The sequence below is a fragment of the Struthio camelus genome, chromosome 13 (assembly GCF_040807025.1).
Source record: "Struthio camelus isolate bStrCam1 chromosome 13, bStrCam1.hap1, whole genome shotgun sequence".
Taxonomy (NCBI): Eukaryota; Metazoa; Chordata; class Aves; order Struthioniformes; family Struthionidae; genus Struthio; species Struthio camelus.
This window is the reverse complement of record NC_090954.1, coordinates 13,963,095-13,983,819: the sequence shown is the minus strand read 5'-3', so window position 1 is coordinate 13,983,819 and position 20,725 is coordinate 13,963,095. Positions and strand designations below refer to the sequence as shown.

General features: G+C 38.9%; 1 protein-coding gene across 1 annotated transcript; it reads left to right on the top strand.

The window, feature by feature from the left end:
• The first annotated feature begins 7,842 nt into the window (after positions 1-7,842).
• Positions 7,843-13,585, top strand: LOC104151049 (ovomucoid-like). The gene is made up of 4 exons (XM_009685613.2): positions 7,843-7,972; positions 10,063-10,082; positions 12,307-12,434; positions 12,965-13,585. The coding sequence occupies exons 1-4, from the start codon at positions 7,918-7,920 to the stop codon at positions 13,008-13,010; spliced, it is 249 nt and encodes an 82-aa protein (XP_009683908.1). The 5' UTR covers positions 7,843-7,917; the 3' UTR covers positions 13,011-13,585.
• Positions 13,586-20,725: the final 7,140 nt, after the last annotated feature.

Sequence of the window (20,725 nt, the reverse complement as noted above, 5' to 3'; positions counted from 1 at the left end):
ACCATGTTATATTAACATGTGTAGTAGAAATGTTTTTGATACATTGCTGTCAGCAGTTATTGTAGGTTCTGCATATTATTGTATTGCTTTTATTTATTTATTTATTTATTTATTATTTATTATTGACTTGAGATGAACGTTGCAATGTCAGATATTGACAGTTACTAGTTGAAATGTTTCAGGTGTTAATTTATATGGAAAGTAACTTATTGAAAGAACTGTTTTATTATTTAATTATTTATTATTATTTATTTTGTTGAAATGTATCGGCACAGAAAATCTTGGCTGCATGAAGCAGCTATGTATCATGTATCAGGGCCATCTTCATCTTCCAGTGTGACAGGAAATATTTTTGCAGAAGAAGGAATCGAAAGCTCAGGGCCCTAGAAACATTAGCTGCTGCATTTTGTCAGCCATTTTTGCTTACATCATGTTGATGTCCAGCTGGTGGACGCTGCAAATGGTTGCTGCATGAAAAACTAAACACTTCTAAAGTCCTACGCTTGCAGCAGGACCCAAGCTACACTGGAGTGCTGATGCGCACGTAGCTTTGAGGTGCCTGTATTCACTCACTCCAAAGCTGTTGTTAAAAGTCCTGTGGCCACCTCTCATGAATATGAAAAGAAATGGGAACCAATAGCTGAATATCAAATCGCCCAAATAAAACTCCTTTTCTTTCATGCTTGTGATCATTACATGACTTGTATTCAGTAACCCATGTGCATCCAGTGCATCACTTGCAGTGGAGCTTTTCTGCAACAAAATTCATTCAGACCTCCCATGCCACAGGCACAACCACAGAGCACAAGTAGCCAAGAACCTGCAATTGAAACCAAAGGCAGCTTAAATTATTTAAAAGTTTGACTACAGTGTATCTGATATTTCAGAGACATATTGCTGACTGGTTTTCTATGCGGATGTTAATCATCTGTTAAAGATTTAGAGAGAATACAGATTTTTATAGTTTATTTTGAAATTACTTCCATAGTGCCTTCACTGACCCTTAGGACAAAGCCAAGGTCTAGTTCTGAACTGCTTACAGCGTAAGTCCCCAGATCTGGAAAGAAGCAGAAGCATGTGTTGGAGCCCACACTTTCTGCAAACCGCTTAAGCTCCAACTTTCACGAGGGCCTAACACTTTCAAATATCTTTGAAGATTTAGGCCTTAAACTCTTATGTAGAATTACTGGAATCGAAAAAGACTTCCATTGTGACCATGCTTCATTTTTTTTCCAGTCTCAGTAGTGGGTGGTGATTTAAAATATTTAAACATTGAAATGTGGGAAGTATCTGATATTTCAGAAAACTGTCGATAATCTAGCTACAAGTACTGCTAATATTTCTTAATATTAAGAGTACACATCTTATTTCTGCTGTAAATGCAATTTACATCATGATCTGCTTGTTTTACAAGGAAATTAATAAACACCTGTAAAAAAGGATTTAGTTTCATTGTAGTCTTTTAGTATGAATGGTTAACATCACAGGTTACTCACCTACCAGAATACTATATACTGCTTCTGAGGCAATCAGTAGGCAGGAGTATTAACTTTTCCTATGCAAATTGGCTGGTGTTACCAAACTCATAGCCTGTGAAACTGTACAGGACAATACTGCAAAGCGATGTCTGTTAGTCAGCAGACTCTTCCAAACCCTTTTGTGCAGACTGAGAAGTGGTTCTTTTTTTTTTTTTTGAAATCTAAGAGTATAATGAAGTTCATTAGTCTTCGTGGTTCAGAAGGTTTGCAACTGAAAGCAGGCCGATCTATATATTGAAGTCTTTGAGGTTTTCCCTCTCATACTGTTGGTACAGTTTCCAGAATTACTGGGACCTTCCTGTTCTTCAGATATCTGGGGTCAAACCCCGACACCTTTGAAACTAATGACAAATGTCTAATTTTGATTCAGCCTGGTTTTCATTCTTGGCGATTCTCAGGCTAAAGTTATGAGTATCCAGACAAAAACAAGACTGATGCATTATCTTTAGGGGCATATACTTTCATTGCCATGATCCCATAAGGTGAACTAAATCTCCTAAATCTTCCGACAGGAAGCTATCCTGGCATAGGTTGTGAGGCAGTGAGGAGCTGGCAGTGAGGAAATTCATTTTCTAAGATTCTTCAGAAAAATAACAAAGCACAACTTGAAATTGCTATTTCTTCTGCAGAAACAAGTTCACTCTAAGATAGCTGCTCTCTTAGACACAAAATTGGCCTCACTGCCTAACTACCCATTTCCTGGGGTTTGTATGGATCCAGCACCTCTGAATATCTGCTCTAGAAATTGTTAGACAGTCTCCCATGTCTGAGAAATTATCTAGTTTGTAAAAGAGGTGTTAATAACACACCATGAATATTCACTAGGTGGCTCCATGTATTGGAGACCCTTTCCTAACAGTCCAGTATCCACTGGAGAAAATAATAGGTGGTTTGTTAGGTAATTCTCATACTTCTCTTTCTTAATTCCTCTCCTCCTTGTTTCAGTACTGAAACTAATCTGGAGAGCTTCTTAGCAGTTCCACAATGTGTAGACTCAGTGAGTTTGTACAATGCATAAAGTAGTCCTGAAAGAACTAAAGATTGCAAAATCAAGGCTTCAGAAATAAAATTGCAACAGAATTAAATTTATTCCTGAGGCCCCTATCATATGACAGTCTAAAATATGCAGTCATATAATATGTCTTCTACCAGACCTCTGTCTTACTCAGTGATCTACCATTCTCAGGGTGGCACCTCTTCCCAGCTTTCTATTCATATTCATCATTCAGCACGTGGCTTTAGATTTTACCGACCACACCTCCCTAGATCTGCACTAAACAGAGATTGACTAATTCCCTTCAGGGCTTTCTGTGGGTGGTCCTCATCTTAAAGAATGCTTTATAAATAGTTAATGTACTAAATGAGGCGTTAATAGGTTGCAGTAGGAGTCTGCTATCCTCTGTGTACATTAGCCAGAAAGAGAGGAAGATGGATAAGCAGGCACTTGGTAACAGCAAAAGGGAAAAAAACAGCTTAGGTTTAATTAGGAGTTCTGTGAGAGAATGCGTATGAAGTCCTACTCAATGCTCATTGTTCAGTTCATTCAATCCTCAGCGTTAAGCTGTTAATGCATATTTTGCATATATCTATAAAGGAAGAATCCAGTCATATATAAATGGTATAACACTAAGTAAGCAGGTTAAGTCAAAAGCATTCACATGCTAGTTGCACAATAGTAGCTACCACAGTCTTGTAATTTATCTTAAAAGTACCAGAAGATACAAAGAAAAAAAGGAATTAGCCTCTGCAGTTTGTTTTTTAACTTTCTAAAGTAATATATGAAACTCGCAACCGGGATCTGTTCCAGCTTGATACCTGCAGTTTTACAGAAAGGGTCCTTTGATCTTTCTTAAGGTGTGGAAGCTGGGAAACTCACCTTCCTTCAGGGAAATACTCATATACTTTGGCACAGTTTTCTTCCTTAAGAAATACATCACTTCATTCTCAAATCTTCCATTGAGCAAGACTTTAAAGTCTGATCCAGTAACTGCACATGGATGAACAACCCTAACCACTCACACACAATAAAAATGTAGGAGTCTGTGAACTGAGTTACATAGAAATGTGAACTGGGATCACTATGAGGTCAGAATTCCCACTCTTGATGATATCAATATATATCTTGGCTTACACGGTCTTCCCAGATATATACGGTTGCACGAAAATATGTTTGTAGCCAGCCCACCTGCAATTTTTTTCAGCACTGTTGATGTCCTCAATGTGAGGCGCTTCATCATATGAATGGGAACAAGCTACCGCACATCAGTCCTTTCTGGAATGCAGCCAGATAACATCCTCCCACGCAGAACAAAACAAGCATTTAACTAATGACTTGCTGCAGCAGCATATTTGGTGTCCTATTTTGGCTTACTTTAGAGCTCCAAAATAAAAGCGATATATCAATAATGATGACATATGTCCTCACTCCTAGAAAAATGTGCAGTATATATTTTACCTTTATCAGATGTAACAGGCCCATTAAAGGGAATAAGCATTTGTTCACCAAGTAATTATTTTTTCTTCTTAAAAATAACAACTTGGAGAGACAAGAAGTCGAGAAAAGAAAAGATATAATAATAAAAATAGAAAACTATCAGAGAGGCCCACAATTAACATACATGTGTTCACAGCATTACCTCCCTTCCCAATGGAAACCTGTATGTGTTCTGTCAATTAGGTCAAAATTTCACTTACATTTTTTAATCCTAACAGAATTTTTATCATAAATTTCAGAATTAATTTTAGTTATGGTAAGGAGGCCTACTTATCTAACTCCAGGAAGTTATAGCAGATATTGCTAAGTTGATCTGAACACTTGTTTTTCAACAAATAACTTTCTTTTTAAGTAGCTGAAATCAATCCAACTTCTTAATCTGTTCCCTATATCTGCTTCATCAAAACTAGAAATGTTAACTCTTAAGGAGAAGTATAATATACCACAAAATCCCTAAACAGCTGACTGCCAGCAATGGTTAACATTTAACCAAGAGAATCATAGTATCATAGAATAACGTAGGTTGGAACAGATCACTGGAGGTCATCTTGTTCCACCACCCTGCCCCCTAAGCCAGGCCAACTCATAGCAGGTTAATTTTTGGCTCTCTCTTAAAAAAAATAGAGTTTCCATAACTTCTCTGGGCAACTTTTTCAAATGTGTGAGTACTCTCATCATGAAATCTGTTTTCCTTACATCTAATTGGAACTTCTCTTGTTGCAATTTGCACTCATTCCTTCTCATCCTTTCACAGTATAACTCTTAGAAGAGTCTGGCTCCATCTTCTCTATACCATCCTTTTAAGTAGCTGAAGACAACTGTAAGACCTTCTCTTTGCCTTCTTTTTTAAAATTGAACAAACCCACTTGTTTCAGTCTCTCCTTGTATGATGTGTTCCAACCCGCTAACCGTCTTGGTGGCTCTTTGCCGGACTTGCTCCAGTATGTTGATGTCTTTCTTGCTCTGGGGAGCCCAGAACCAGACAAAGAAGAACCACTCTGTATTCTCTATTAATCTGCCACTAAATATTTCTGGAGACAGAACTCTGACCTAGATGAACCTTTGGCCTGCCTGAGGATGACAATTAGGTAGTCAGACCAGCTCCTTATGAAGACTATCAGGGCAAACAGGTCCCTGCAAGTTTGGACAGGTGCCTCAGAAAGGTACCTCAGGTGAAACATTATCTTGGTCAGCCAGTGAATATCTTTTCTACTTTGTTAATGTGAATTCTTCTCATTATTAAAGCTAGGCATATGGTACTGGGGTATTTAGATATCCTTTAAAACGGAGTTGCAGTAAAGACTGTGGCATTAATTTTTACAGAATTTCATTTCAAGGTTTTGCATCTGAGTATTACATCATTTCAGAAAGTGAAACAGACTCTGTCTTGCATTGTGTGTATGACATTTTTCTTAAAGCTTTAAGACAGGCTTTATCTTTCGAAATGCAAGAAAATCCAGAACTTTGGCTGAGCCCCTGCCCTGCCCCTCTTCCAGTGTTCTACTATTTACAAGCCTGATAATATGGCACAATTTCTTATCAGAACTGTATCCCTCCTTATTGGGATGATCTGGACAAGCCCTACAAAGAAAATGAATGTTAATTTGACTCTGAAGCCCTAATCAAAACACCTAAGCATTGCCAGGAAGAAAACATTCACACCATGGATCTGCTCCTATGGGACATAGAATTGACATCAGGAATTCCATCTATGGTGAAATAATCTTCAAATGCTAAGAAAAATCTGATCCAAAATTTGCATCCCTCATTAGCCCCTTCCCACTCCTAAATGTGCTGTCTTCTTTTCTTCATTTGTCTTCAGAAAATCTTCCTACGTCAATTCAGAAGGTTGCAAACAGATGTTAGTATTTTTTCTCCAGAGTGATGGGATGGATTCTGTGGTTGCATCAGATAGGACACCTCATAGCACCAAATTAGGCAAGAAAATGTAACCAAAGTGGGAGGTTTCCTCATACCACTGTCAAGGAAGCTGCATGTTCTGTCAAGCTGCAATTTTACAGTTTCATGATGTCCTCAAGAGTCTGAAGTTTGCTAAAAGCTAGTCAGACCAGGAGTACCTTCTGGGTTTTTGGCGGCTCTGCTTCTGTTGCCTAATATTGGTAATTGTCAGTATCCACTAACGAATGTTTCTTGAATATTCTCCATGAGCTTAGATACACTCTGTCTCAGGCTCTTCAGAAAAGCCTAGGGCTTTCCAGAAAAAAAAAAAGAACTGACTGACAGCACACAGCAGCAGAATCCAGACAAGCCCCATTTTAAATAACAGCGTGTCTTTTGTGCACTCCACCTCACGGGAATATGCACAAATCTCCAGATTAAGAATGTAGAAAAGCTTGAGATGAAATCTCTGAAGTAAGGACATTGAAAAAAATCTACAGGCCTCTAACTCTAACAAGATCTTTACGTATTCTTAATGTGCAATTGGAAGTTGATGGCATTTGTTTTTTTGCTCCACCGAGTGATGAGAAACTAACCACTTATTCATTACCCACATTCCTTAGAGATGAAACGTTTGGTCTCTCTCTTGTTCTCCACATAGGAGCAGGAGTTACTAGGACCTTTTACATAGAGATAGTCAGTTGCTCTGTCTTGGTGAAAATAGCATATAGCACCCTAACTCCTGGATGTGGAAAAAGTCCCAGGCTATCTTGCAATGTAGGGAAGGTGACCGCATTCTAAATCTCTAAAAAGAAGGGAGTTTTGGAAGGGTTGGTTCAAACACAAATATGGGCTCAAAACTCCAGCTTTCTTTGAGCTTTGTGAGAATTAAGACTCAGATCTGAGTTTTCCACTGTGACTCTATCCATGATGCAAATTATGAAAGCCAAGGAATTATGCCTATTGATTGTTTAAGTCATTAATATACTGGTATGTTGGATTTGTTTAAAGAATACCACATGATATGATATTTTTTGCATTGAAAATTGTGAAGAGCCCAAAGAAAATATTCTAAGGAACAGGAATCTTCTCCATATCCCCATGGCAGCAAACTAGGCACCAACTCAGCCGGATGCAGAACGGCTGTGAACTCATCACTTCTCTGTGATAAGCAGTGCAATGCAGTATCTATGCTCCCTCCTTCACAAAGTATTGCTTCTGCTGCCCAAATTGATGACTGGAACTTTTAAAGCAGAATATTCAAAGAGAGTAGATATGCAAAACATAGACTTTTCCAAGCACCTGTGAAACTACTCCCACAAAGCAGTTTGAAAGGATTCAGTGCATGGCAAAACTCACCAGCTTTCTGGAATTAAATTATTTCCATGCATAGCATTTGCTGTTTTCAGTGGAAATACTGACCTGCCTTCATAAGCTTAGGAAGGCCATCAACTCTACGCACAACTGGTGACAAGAGTCTCTAAAATTTGAAGAAATTAATTATTTACATTATACTAGTATGAATCTTTTGGAATGCATCTTGCAGTGATCTTTCTTTTTCCCCTGGGAATTATGTTCAGCTGTAAGAGTCAGTATGGCAATAACAGATCAGCAATAAGTAACCACCTTACTGAGTCACTCCTTTAGCTTGTTAATGCAGATGGAACAGTTAATTAGGCAAGTGGATTAGCCAAAGTACATCTCCTTTATCAAACAATCCATGCTGTGACTCTCAGCCCTGTAGTTACGACCTTCATGCTGTAAAGAAGACATTCCTACTGACACTACCCACGGGCAACACCTTCTTCCAATTACATTCTACAAGGTGGATTTCATCATCAGGGTGCCTGCTCTTTGTGTACATATGTATACATATATATATACATATATATACACTCAGATACCTGAACATACATTCAAGCGAAGTGCAGTGGGACACTTAGAGCATAGACTGGCTGTGGAACAGGTCAAGAACCTGTGTCAGCTATGAAGATAACAGGCATTTTTGTGCTCCTCACCCTGGCAGTTCTTTGCTCAGCAAGTGAGTAACCTTTTTTTACTCCCTGATATATTATAGCTCTAATGTTCAAACACTGGAAGCTGCTTGGTCTTGTAAGATAGTAAGCAGTAGTTGCTGGGCTTTGGGGGCAGCTTAGGAAGTGAAATTTTATGCTTGTGCACTACTTACCAAGCAATATTTTACCAGCTTTAAAGCAGTCAACTTGAATAGATGAATCCTATTCCTTGTTGGCAGTGCAAGTCACGGTTGTATTTTGCATTGCAACTAAAAAGTGTTACAGAAAAACAAGAAAAACTGCAAAGCCTCAGAATGAAAGCAGGTTTTACTTAATCATTTTTTCTCCCATCTGAGAGGAGAACTTGGACTTGATGAGGTCCTTCTCCTGCCACACTAAGCAAGCAGGAGATAACTGATTACGCACTGGCCACATAACTTGGCTGTTAATAACCTCTTCATGATGGGCTGGAGACGGATTTGAGACTCAGGAGGATGTAGGTTACTCTATGATAAAACCTGGAGATGGGAGGAATTTCTTAACCCTTCACTTGCTAATTTATTTTTTACTTTGGAAGAAAAAGTTGCAAGAAAAAAGTGAAAGATTTAGAAAAATAAGTAGATTTAGAATAACTAAAAGAGGGGAGTCCAAATCTTCTCTGCTAGCTTCTCTTCAGTAGCACTGAACTAGTATTCATGTTAAAGAAGCAAAACACAACAAAAATGTTAAAACAGAGAGTAAGAAACAAAATAATCTTTTTCCCATTTTGAATAACTCTGAACATTTTGATTTGAAAAATGTCTCAAAAATCAAAATTATTATGAAAAAATGTCAAATTTAATAAAATAGAATGTTTTTGATGGAAGTTGAGCTTTCAAATAATGTTTCAGTAATTGCAGCAAAAGAAATTCTTCCTTTCTAAGAGAACTCAGTCGAATCTCTCCCTTGAATTTTCTAGTTTATTTTGTCTGCTTTATAACTTTATGGATCAGTCCTTTTTGAAATAGATCTTTCTTGCTTTTACTCCCCAAAATACAGCTGATACTAAAAGGTTACCAGAGAAAACTAACATTTAAACACTTTTGTGGAGGTGGGCTAAATCTAATCCATTTCCAGAATGATGAAAGCGTAGTCAAAATTCTGGTGACATAGACTGAAACTTGACACGGTGGGTTATTTATGCAAGTCTTTTTACCTTGGATGACTCTATTTAATCACAAGATATGAGCAGCTCCATGAAAGCAAGTTTCAACAGAAAGCTTCAAAGATCCAAAATAATTGTATTTAGCCAGAAAGACAAATGCTGTAGCTGTATAGGCCTTCACATCATACTCCATTTCCTTCCTGCTCGTTCTGTACAGAAGCATCTGTCTACTAACTTTTATCCTTTAGAAGCTACAGAATGACTATTACAGGACAGGAGAAGAACAAAATACATTCCTAAAGACAGTAATGAATGTGTTACCATAATGGAGATGTGTCACTGTTATCTGATTACTTTCTGAGAGCTGTAATTATCATTGATTAGCTGTTCTGAAGCAGCTTTTTGAAGCCTCAGCCTGAGATCAGGGCTCCATTGTATTAGACACCATGTGTATACAAATAGGGTCTAATTCCTCCACCAAATAGCTTAGAATCCATATCGATTGGCATGGGAAAATACTTTTAAAAGTGATATTATAATCTAAATTTCATGTGACCATGTGACTTGCTTGTACCCATATATGATTTTTTTAATATACCCATATATGATAGAATTAGGAATGAAACGTCATGCTCAACAGCTAGTTCATCCTGAATATAATATTGACTCCTGCATCTTTAATCTTTCTGTGATGAAAAGGGGAACAATAGACTCCATTCTCTCTGACAACAAAGGCTGTTCTAGCTGCTGACATGGATTTCTAATGTAAACATTGCAATAAGGTCCACTTGTTTAATACGACCTGACACATGTATTTTATTAAACACTGAAAAATGATGTTAGTATTTACTTTCAAGGAGGTTAGAGCCTTAGCGTTGCTAGAAGGTACTAAAGAAACCATCCCAGTTGCAAACTGAATGTCCATCAATGACTTTTTCAATTTTACCTTTTGTTATTATGTTCTTGTTCCAGATGCTGCCAAAAAAGATGAGGTGAGTCATTTTCCCCTTTGTTTCTGGATAGAAATAAATACCTTGTAACAATAGTGCATCATGATCCATAAGGTCAGAAAAGGTGCATTAAACACTAAGTAAATGCTACAGAAATCAGAGAGAAATCCCTGAGTTTGAGATATGTGGTTTCCTCATAGTTGCCATGAGAACTTTCAGATGCTACTACATATAATGCTGTATGTGGTTAGACAGTTTAAGAAACCCGATATGGGAAATTTTAAGTGAGAGAAATTAAGACATTTGGTATTTGTCTGGTGAAGACACTATAAGGCTTCCTTGGTGACTTTCAGATCCTAAATCATGTCCCTAGGGATTTTAACTTGTCCCTGACTATGCTGGAGTATCCATGGTAGAGTCAACCTCTGAAAGAAATATGGTACTGAGCAATGAAAATGCTTCCTGATTTGAGCAGAGACAAGCCCTTGGGGAGTCCATGGGGCAGCACAAGAGTGTGGCACTTCACACACACACACACACACACACACAATTAGTCCCATACTAGCACAACATACACAACTTCTGATGCCTGACCATACACTCTTGTCCAGGAAGAGCCTATTCCATTCTCTTCATGTTAAATGGAGTATTTTCCCCATTTTCCCAGTTGTGACATGTATGTATGTGGCAAATTCACCTGGTCTCTACCTTTTTATTAGCTGGCCCTTGTCTCCCACAGGTTGGTGTTTGACTAGTTTTAAAATGATAAATTGCAAGCTACAGAGATTTCCTCCCATGCCAATGCCTCTGCTGGTCTATGTTGTGGAAACCTGCCAGCTATGTCAGATCTCTGAGCTGCTTTGGCGCTTGGGGCTGGGTGTGCTGCGTCCTGCTTTCTAGCCACAGTGTTTAAAACATGTGAACACCCAGGCCAGCGCTTTGGAGGAGAAAGAAAGGACCAAATGAAGGGGAATCCAGGTTAACTAATGTCCCATATGCTTTTTTTACGGGACATCACCTTTGAGCCCATAATACCTAAAAGAGTGATTGGCTAATGACCCTTTTGCCAGTGGAACCGCTAAGTTAGCTCTCTCAGTCTGTGCTGCAGCCACGTCACAGGGTCTAGGCTGCTGAAGGAAGTGACCGCACACAGAGAGTGGGGACATTCTGTGCCCATGGGCAGGCCCTGGACAATGACTGGCATATAAAAAATCATATTCACTGCCATGAATTCCTGGTTTTGCTTGAAGTAATAATCCTGCCTTCCACTAAAAGGAAGAATGGAGGGGGAAAAAAATCAGGCCCTAACAAGAGAACAGCAAAGGAGAGCCCGTTTTAACTACATAGATTTATACTACATATTTTGGCTAGATCTTCAGAACAGAAAAGCTCCAGTCATAGTGTCCCTCCAAAGAATATCATACTTCAAATTGTTCAAGATGCACATGTAGTGACTGGGAGCAAAAAGAGCTGAACTGATAAACTGATATTAGTTACCACAATGACGCCTAAAAGGAGGGGTGATATCATAGGCAGGCAAACCCAGGCTTTCAAAGATGACAAATAGCAGATTAAAGTGAAAAGTGAACTACAAAAGGAACTCCTTGTTCGTCAAAGACCAGGAAGGATATTCACTTGACAGAAGACGACCGAGCTTCAAAAGTGGAACAGGAGCTCTTTCAGTCATTTATTTTATTAGTTCGTATTCCCATTTTTCTATACAAGTCTGTAATGTACACAGTTCCACTATCAGAAGCGGGCATTTCAACAATTCCTTTTCATGTTAATGCCTACATGGGGCTTACCTTAATTCGGTTTGGGTAGATCCTTTCACCATTGTAAAAAGTGTCAGGAGCTACTATGTGTGTGATAAAGAGACAGAAACCCTTCACGTCCTTGAAAACTACTCTCACCGGAATTTAGAATTATTACCAGCCAGAAAAAACTGTGAAGACTCTGCTTTTTTTTTTTTTTTTGTAGCTGCAGAGGGGCTACATTTTTTACAGTGATTTTGGTTCAGGCAGACAGCAAAGTCCGGAAGGTACTCATTATGTGACGTTGCTAGCATCATGTACACCTCTACTAGAAAGAACATTTCTCTTCTGAGACTTGGGCTCAGTTAGAGTAGAGGCTGGAGCCCTGCTGACTGTGCTGATCTATAGCAGCTAAAAAGCTTATCAAAAAATTTCATATATCCCTTATTTCTATAGGTGAACAGAGAATGCGAGAAAGATGGATTCAAAGGAAAATGATACTGTTTTTGCAGGTAGACTGCAGTGAATACAGGAGTTTACAGGCAAGAAGACCTGTTTACTGTGAAAGGCTCTATCAACCTTTTTGTGGCTCTGATGGGAAAACCTATAACAACAAGTGTTCCTTCTGTAAGGCAGTCCTGTAAGTACAGTACTAAGTAATTACTCCTGAATAAGCCAAAATCTGATATTAGCTGGGTTTGCTAGTATTTCCATTCAACCTAAGCGCTGTCATTTTGTTAGGGTCTCTACTCCTCTGCTTCTTTGCTTTATCTTTATAGACTAATTGCTTCTCTCAACGGTAAGATCCAATTGATCTAAACGAATGACCTTGGTATTTCTGTAAGCAACTTCCTATTCTAGCAGAAATTGTAAAGCTTGAACAATAAAAGGAAGAGTCCAATGATCAAAATCTTGCTAACAAGGCACCTGACCCAATTCAGGTCATGTAAGATTTCAAAAACGGTATTGGAAACATCAGAAAATTTTTCCTGTGGAATAAAATTCATAATTTTCAAAAGAAAATCTTTTATAAGTCAGTGTTTTCCTTTCTGCTGCAAGTGTTTAAAGGGTCTTCTCTGTTAGCAAGCTGCTGTCTTGAGGACTTCAGGAATATTTTAGTTCATAATATTAAGCTTACTATCTGTAATGTCTATGTCCTTTCCTTTGCAGGAGAAGCAGAGGTGCTTTACACATGCAGCAAGCAGGTGCATGCTGAACGGATTCTGGGTGACAGAGAAGAGTGCTGAGAACAGCTTTACACTGCCATATTGTGATCTCTAAATTTAATTTCGCTCATCCTGTCTGTTCTGATGATGGCACACAAAGCAAGAACTAGTCTTTCAGCTGTACTCTCTTTTGATGCTTCTTGCTGCTCCATCATACTGGGATTGACACTTCTGTCCTTCCTCTTCTTCAGGATTCTCATGAGCATCTCTGTTTCTACAGCTAGGTGGTTTTCACATGAGCACACAATTAATTAATTTGCCTCCACAGTGACAATTCAAATTTCCTAGCATTCCCAACTGATTTTAATCAACATAAGCCAGTACAGGCATTGTCTCAGCTTTTCTTGTTGGTGAAATGTTTCCTCTCATTTACCCAGAAACCTGTGCAAGCACTTCTTTTCAAGGGCTTCAGCTTTCCTAGGTAATGCCTTGACTCTTCCAGTGCTAGAATTTGTAGCTACATTTTAAAATATCATTTTTCTTCCAACTTTGTACAATTCTGATTCATTTACATTGTTTAGCTTCTTAGTTTGCATGTTTAAAATAAACGTTGACATGTGTTTTATGCTCATGGTCCTCTTTCTAGAGAACAAGTTTATTGCACTCATTATTCACAAATGACCTACTTGCAAATTACAGAAAATAATTATAGAGCAGGAATTAGGGCCAGTGTTTAGCCAGGCTAAGAAAGTCAAATTACCAAAGGCAAAGTTGTAACACTAATAGTATACACTAGATGGCCCCACCTTATTGACATTTACCCTGCACTCCGGCTCTTTTCCTTCAAATGAAACAAACCTGGTAAACTGTAAAACTGTACAAGCTTCATAGCAGTGTCTCTGTTAAATCCTCTCCATTTAAACGTGTTCACTAATGACTCTTTTCATTTCTGATAAATTGGCTTCTTTCACACCTGAAGAAATTTCTATTCCGCTCTTACATAGTTATTATCTCGTTACTAAGCTGGATTATGTCTTTTATACTTGAATAGTCAGTTAGTCAGAGAATACATTTTCCAGAGTTAAAGCTGGAATGACCAACTTTACTGGCCTTACACAGGAAGAAAATTTTGGAACAAGAACACAAGTATTAGTTGGGCTGGAAGAAGACTGACACCTCAAAAGACTGAAAATGAGGAAAGAAACTCACGTCCTTGTCTTTGCAGGCAAGATGACAAATTGACTAGCCACTTCCCTGCCTGCCTGTTTTGCTGTAGTATCAGGCAGGCTGCAGAGTGCGACAGAAGGACCAAGAAGATATCTTAGTCCATTATGTTAGTAGGTGCACCTCTCCCTGGCAGAGCTGAGAACATCAGCCTTGCTCCCGACAGCGGTGAAGAGGCTGTTGGAATGTAACTGATGCTGATAACGGCCAAAGAGAGTCTTTCACAGGGCTACTTCTTTACCAAGGAATTAAACAGCACCAGGACAGGGCCCTGAGCACTGGAAGTCGACATCTTTACTTCGAAAATGTTGGCTTGGCCCTCGCATGGTCTTGTCTTGGATCGAAACTCTTCCAAAAAGTTTTTAGGCTCATCTTGGTAGGCAGCACAGGCTACGGGCTGTTCCCAGACAGGAAACTGGATGCAGCCACCCTGCTTTGGGAGCTATAAATAATTTCATAGTATATATCTGACTTGGGTCTTCTAGCTGGCCTATGGATCAGAGTGGGACTGTTTAATTCTCTAGTACACACAGATGTAACCCTAGTCTTTAGTATGATTTATAACATGAACTGGTTGAACTATTTTTATGCTAATTGCCTATTACACTCACTAAACAGAAGAAACCCCCCTGGTATTTGAAGCTGATTGTGCTGATTCTAGCTACTACGTAAACTACAGATGTCAACATGTATTTGAAAGTGCACGTTCCTCCTTTGCTGACTCTGGTTGTTAAACAACTTAAGAGGTGAATGCATCACACAAAACAGCATGTGACGTGTAGTGGTTGCAATATGTCAGCCTGGTGTAAAAGAATCACAAAAGTCTACTCTCTTTCTTTTTATATATTCCTACCTTTTGGATATTTAGTAGTTATTTTGGAGGAGACTTCTTTCAAATAGAGAACTCAGAACACAAAACATTAGCACTGTCTTTTTAGGAAGGGGAATTATAATGTTCAACAACTGCAAAAGCTGCACTCAATCACTTTGGCTGGGAACATCTGGAAGAAAGGTAAAGCTGAAAACAATTAAAAAAATAGAAAAAAGAGGAAACGCTAGATTGAGTATCTCTAGAAAAGTGCAGTGATGTTCTTCAACCACGTAAACACCATAAAAAGTAAATATTCCACATTGCTACATCAACTACTACCAAATAATGACTGAACTTAACAAAGGATTTTTTTCCTGACTGCATGGTTCCCTAAAGCATTGCATTTCTGGGAAAAATAGCAGAAGCTGCTGAATGTTGTGTAAACCCAAGCCATCTGGATTTCTTAGCATTATTAAATGCTGTCACTGGCTACTGGTATGTCCTGTGAAATAACAGCTAGCAGAATAGGAGCCCAGTGACTGCCTTTGGGATGTTCCCAAATGTATGTTCCCAACAGCAGGAGGCCTGAAACTCCTTTCTAAAGGACAGTGGTGCTCTTAATATATCAAAAACCTCCTTCAGCACTCTGAATCATTCATAGGCCACTGAAATTGATAGCAGGCTATCTATGACCTTGGCTTTAACTCTCACCTTTCAGAAAGGACAAAATGGGTATTTTTTTTTTTAAGAGATACTTAACCAGAAGATAGATACTCATTTTGGAATCAGTGATTTGATGTCCTATTGAGGTTATGAGTCTAGAACAAGTCCTAGCCATATGCCAGGATAAAATTGGCAACTTAAATATTCAGTCTAATGAAGACGGATAGAGGGCTGCTGCACAGGACACAGCCTTCTCCTCTTTGTTACTGAGTCACAGTTAACCAATATCTTCAGGTGTCAAAGGATGGACACTGAACGCAGGATCACACATGTTGCTCACGTGAGGAACAGAAAGCTCCTAGGGTGAGGAGTGTGGTAACTCCCTTCATGGTATCTCCCAGACTGTGTTTCTGCTTGGTGTATTTATCTTAATATCTCCTCAGACTATACTTGCATTTGGGTGGTGTCGGTGGGGAGGGGAAGGGGTGGAGCGGTTTATCTTCAGGAGCTAGATTCTTCTGTTCAATAATGAAATCACAGTAAAGGACCGGCACATGTAGGAGAAAATGCACAATTCACGGAGAGTAATCCGTAGTTCCCTAGAATGTCACCTTATTAATGTTATTCCAGAAAATCTGGCAGAACAATTCACATTTACATTCTTCACCTTTGCACTAGAGCCTCTGTTAACAAAGGGTTAGTTAATAAGGGTCCCTTTTCCATCAAACCAAAACTTCATTTCATACAGGCAAAAAAAAAAAAAAAAAAGAGCCTCAACAGAGAGCAGGCAGGTTTCTATCAGATATATTTCTTAATTTAGCCCTTGAATCTTCAATATTTTCTGATTGTGTGAAGTTTACCTTACCATGAACTATGTTCTGATGACATATCAGGAAAGATTTTAAGTCAGAAAGCTAAAGAGTACTTATCAATTTCTTCTCCTAGTTTGCTGCCTCAGGCTGAGCATAGTGCATAAATCAGAGCAATGTAATCCTTGCCAATTCCTAAGGACCCATCTGTTAGCTGAGAAGACCTGGAGTGAAATACCCATTGACCATACCGTCTCCTTCCTTTCCCATAGTTGTTTGGTGGAGAAAACTCCATAAATTCAGCTAAGCCACACACTCAGAAATCCTGCATGCTGACAGAGTCACTAACAAAGGCCTAGGTCCAGATGGCATCTTTTTATCTCCTTTATGAAAAAAAGGGGGTGGAAATCCTTGAAATTCTAATGCTGACAAAGACACACGGATTTCATTAGAGGTCTACATGGCTGTCTTCCCGCTCTTCTTTCACCAAGTGAACTTTGGTGGACATATGATATAGAGCATTAGAATGGTGGCATAGCGTATGAAAATACTGATGTAAACTGACATTAGACTTGATTCATTTTTCTCTCTGGCCAAAGACAGGGACATCACCTACTACCAAAATATTTTCTGAAAATCTTTTGGGAATCTAGTGAAGTTGTCATGTTTGAAGTTGCAGATAAGACATCTGACTTAGACGGGCATTGCAATAAAAATCCCCCTTCGGGTCACCTCCAAACCTGTAACTCCAAACTATTCAGGCACTTTTTGTGCATTTCTTCATTCCTCCTTCAGCAGACTGCTCATGTTAGTACTCCCAGCATTAACTGGACGTGCTGCTGGTAAAGACATAGATGGTAAATCCATATTAAGGTAAGGAGAAACTGTGAGTTAGTGCCAGTAGCGCCCATAACCTCGGGCACAAGAACAGCAAGACTTAAGGACTGCGTGCATGGACTCATGAAAGAGGCTAGTCAGATCGCTCTGCCTATTATATTTCAGACAAGGACATGCATAAGACATGTAGGAGGTAAGGAGGTAGGCAGGTACCAAAACTAAAGATAAACCAGTAGTAGCAAAAAATCTGCTAGTGTGAAATTTTATTGCTCATCAGCTATTATTGTTTCCTGTTAAAACAGGTCAGCTAAGAAAGGTAAGGAACCTAATTCTTACTACTGAATAAGAGGAATTAATTCAGGCAAAGGTTGGCAAAAAGTAATTCTTCCTATCCTGGACATAAACTAAAGCTAGCACTGCCATGCACTCTGTTTATTTGGAAACCAGTCCCTAAAAATTAGGCAGTAGGAATGCAAAGGAGCGAGGTAATATTGTAAAAGTTTTTCATAGCTCAAAGGCTTGTAGCTTTGCACAGAACACTCAGTCAACCTTCAGCCTAAAAGAGTCTCACAACAGGTCATCTTGCCCTGAATGTATCTTGACTGAGAAAGACCAAGCTGAGAAAACAAAGCCAAACTCTGATTTTTTAAATGCTCATCACAATGTCAGAAGATCCAGTAGACACTTGGGGTTATTTTTTTTGTCTTCTAGCGTGGTGTGTTACAGCCAAAGTGGATATTCACACCATCTGCTTTAGTATTTTCAGATGTCTAACTGATAGCATGTTTGTGGACCAAATCTAAAATCCTAAGTTTCCAATGTAGCGAATGCAGATACACAGGGCTGATTTACAGCCCTGTAAGTTAAAGTCCTAAACCAGACATGATAAATATCCACCACAGCACACATGGACTCTACTTTTTTTCAGATCATTTCTGACATAAAATAGTAAAGAAGAGCAGCTGGAGAGCAATACTCTCCAACGTGGAGTACTTGTGCTCTTGATCAGCTCCTGCTAGCTTCACGTGGTGGCCCATAGCTGCAGACGATACTGAGAAGTATACCAGCTTACACCACATACCGGAGCAAAGAGTATCATTTGCAAATTGCTGTAAGTGTCATCTGAAGAAAATGCTGAAGCAGCCAGACAATCTGGATGGTCAAGTTTATGTGATGGAGCAACAACATAGAAATATGGGGAAGGAAAAATGTACATAGCCTGAGTGATCTGATGAAGCACTCTCAGATCCTGATCACTAGAAAACAGTGGTAGCCAGATACTGGCACAGAACGGAAAAATAAAACTCAGCTCCTTGAACTCATAGAGTATTAGAATTTTCAAAACTCTGCACTGAAAAGGAACTCATATCATTGATGTAGCTACATATCTGTGGAGGAGAAGGAAGGGGTTTAACAGTAAGGTTTTATGATGTTTTCTTTTTCACTTCTATGACAAGAAATAATGAAATACAGGTCTTAAAATCAGATGGCTTGGAAGTCCTAGATACAATGGATCTTTAAAAAAAAAAAAAGGCAATAATATAATAAAGCTACTTGACCTGTCCATAAAGCCTAAACTGTATTTTCAGATATTGTTGTTACTGTCATTGCTGTAGTATGTAAGCACAGAAGATAAAGACCACTGGTGCTAGGTCTTCTACATACTTAAGGTAACAGGTCTTGCCTAGAAGGCAAAGTGCGGAGGGGGAATGTAGCCACTTCTATCAAAGCCTCATAGATGCCACAGTTGTATGGCTGAGCCAGAACCAAAATTCAGATCTGTTTACTCCTACACTAGCAATTAGCTCCTTAAAGGCATCAAAAGCAACAGGAAAAATTGCCACCTGTACTCCAGAGTTGGTATTGCATAAATCATTCTATGGGTCAGATCAGAATCCCACGTCTCTGGCTAGAAGATAATACCAGATGACTAACTGTTGAATTATAATGGAATATAATTCACATTCAAATGACTTCATCATGGCAATATCAGTGTCTGGTCACCCAGGAGAGCTGGATTTTAACCCTGCCCTAGAACCAGTGTGATACTGCTCAGGCTGTTTATACCAAAAGTGCTCAAAGGTTTTCTCATGTTTGGTGAGTGCTTCCAGATACTACAATTGTTCAGTATTTCTGAACTGATTAACAATGCTAAGTATTGGGGAAAATATAATCAGAAGACATTTTCAACAATTTGATCTTAATCTGCCCATATTATTTGCTTGTAAAATAGGGAAAAATACTACCTGGTCTTAAACAGGTATTATAAGGGTTGATTCACTGATGCATGTAAAACATTTAAGCATGACGGTAACAGCACCTCTGCTCATAAGAACATATGTTCATAGATGATTTGAGTTTGTTCAGCATGAAGGAAAATAAAACCTTGGGCCACTTTCTGAACATGAGAGAGTAAATGAAACACCAAGGAATTATCTGATCATTGAATGAAAAGGAGGCTCTTAGGAAAGAACACAATGTTCCTGGGTAATTGAACTTTTCATAACATCCCTTTCTCACAGTGGCTGTTTGGTGACTTTTGGATACTTGTCTGTGTGAGTGCAGGATTCTTTAAAGTTGTTCTGAAGGTTAGATCACTGCTGTAATCATTCACTTTCGGTCGATACTCTAGGGCATTTTATGTTAACTGTAAATCTCTGCAGTTAAGTGCTATGCTTCAAACAGCAGGCAGTAATGAGGCAAATAAAGCAGTCATGCATGTTCTGGCAGCCTCTGTAAGCACTGTATCAAGTACACACTACAGGGCTAGAAATATTGGCTAGTTGCAAGATTCAGGATTCGTATGTATTTTTAGCTGTTAAAAGCACAGCGCCCAGTTGTGGTGATGTCAACAGGCTACTTCCACAATTTTGTACAAGAGGAGTACAGCCATGTGCACTAGCTCATTGCCAGTCTAAGTAAACGCAGGTGCAGGATGCGTGCAGTAGGAAATCCCAGGGGCTGTGGACACTAACAGTGAAACTTTGCTAAGTAAAGTACGTATAGTAAATATCAGGCACCAAAGGGGACTAACGGGAAAATACCTGCCTCAGTTGACAGTTTCACGCCACCTAATTCATTCTTGTGCTCAGACACTGGTGATACTACGTTGTGGTATTTTTGTTATTTTATTGTAGCATCTAGGAGTCGTATTTACGGACTAGTTTTCACATTCCGCTTGACCTATAAAGCCAGAACAAAAAAGGAAGTTCTTCTCCCAAGGAAGTTCTTATCTTGTTATTTTTAAGGAGTATAATCTTGGAAAACTGAGAAGAGACAGACATAGACCAGTGGATGAGAATACGCAATTTAAGAGTTTTCTTTTGCAGAGAAGCTTCTGCTTTTCTCTCTCTCTTTCTCTTTTCCCCAAGAAAATAAGACTCAACAGTGACATAAAGCATCAAAGGGAATTTCCCCCAAA

What these genes read in the sequence shown, in the direction of transcription:
- LOC104151049 (XM_009685613.2), top strand. Translation starts at nt 7,918, where the DNA reads ATGAAGATAACAGGCATTTTTGTGCTCCTCACCCTGGCAGTTCTTTGC. An exon ending in GGCAGTTCTTTGCTCAGCAA is followed by an intron (nt 7,973 to 10,062) that starts GTGAGTAACCTT and finishes TTCTTGTTCCAG; the next exon opens with ATGCTGCCAAAAAAGATGAG. An exon ending in ATGCTGCCAAAAAAGATGAG is followed by an intron (nt 10,083 to 12,306) that starts GTGAGTCATTTT and finishes CTGTTTTTGCAG; the next exon opens with GTAGACTGCAGTGAATACAG.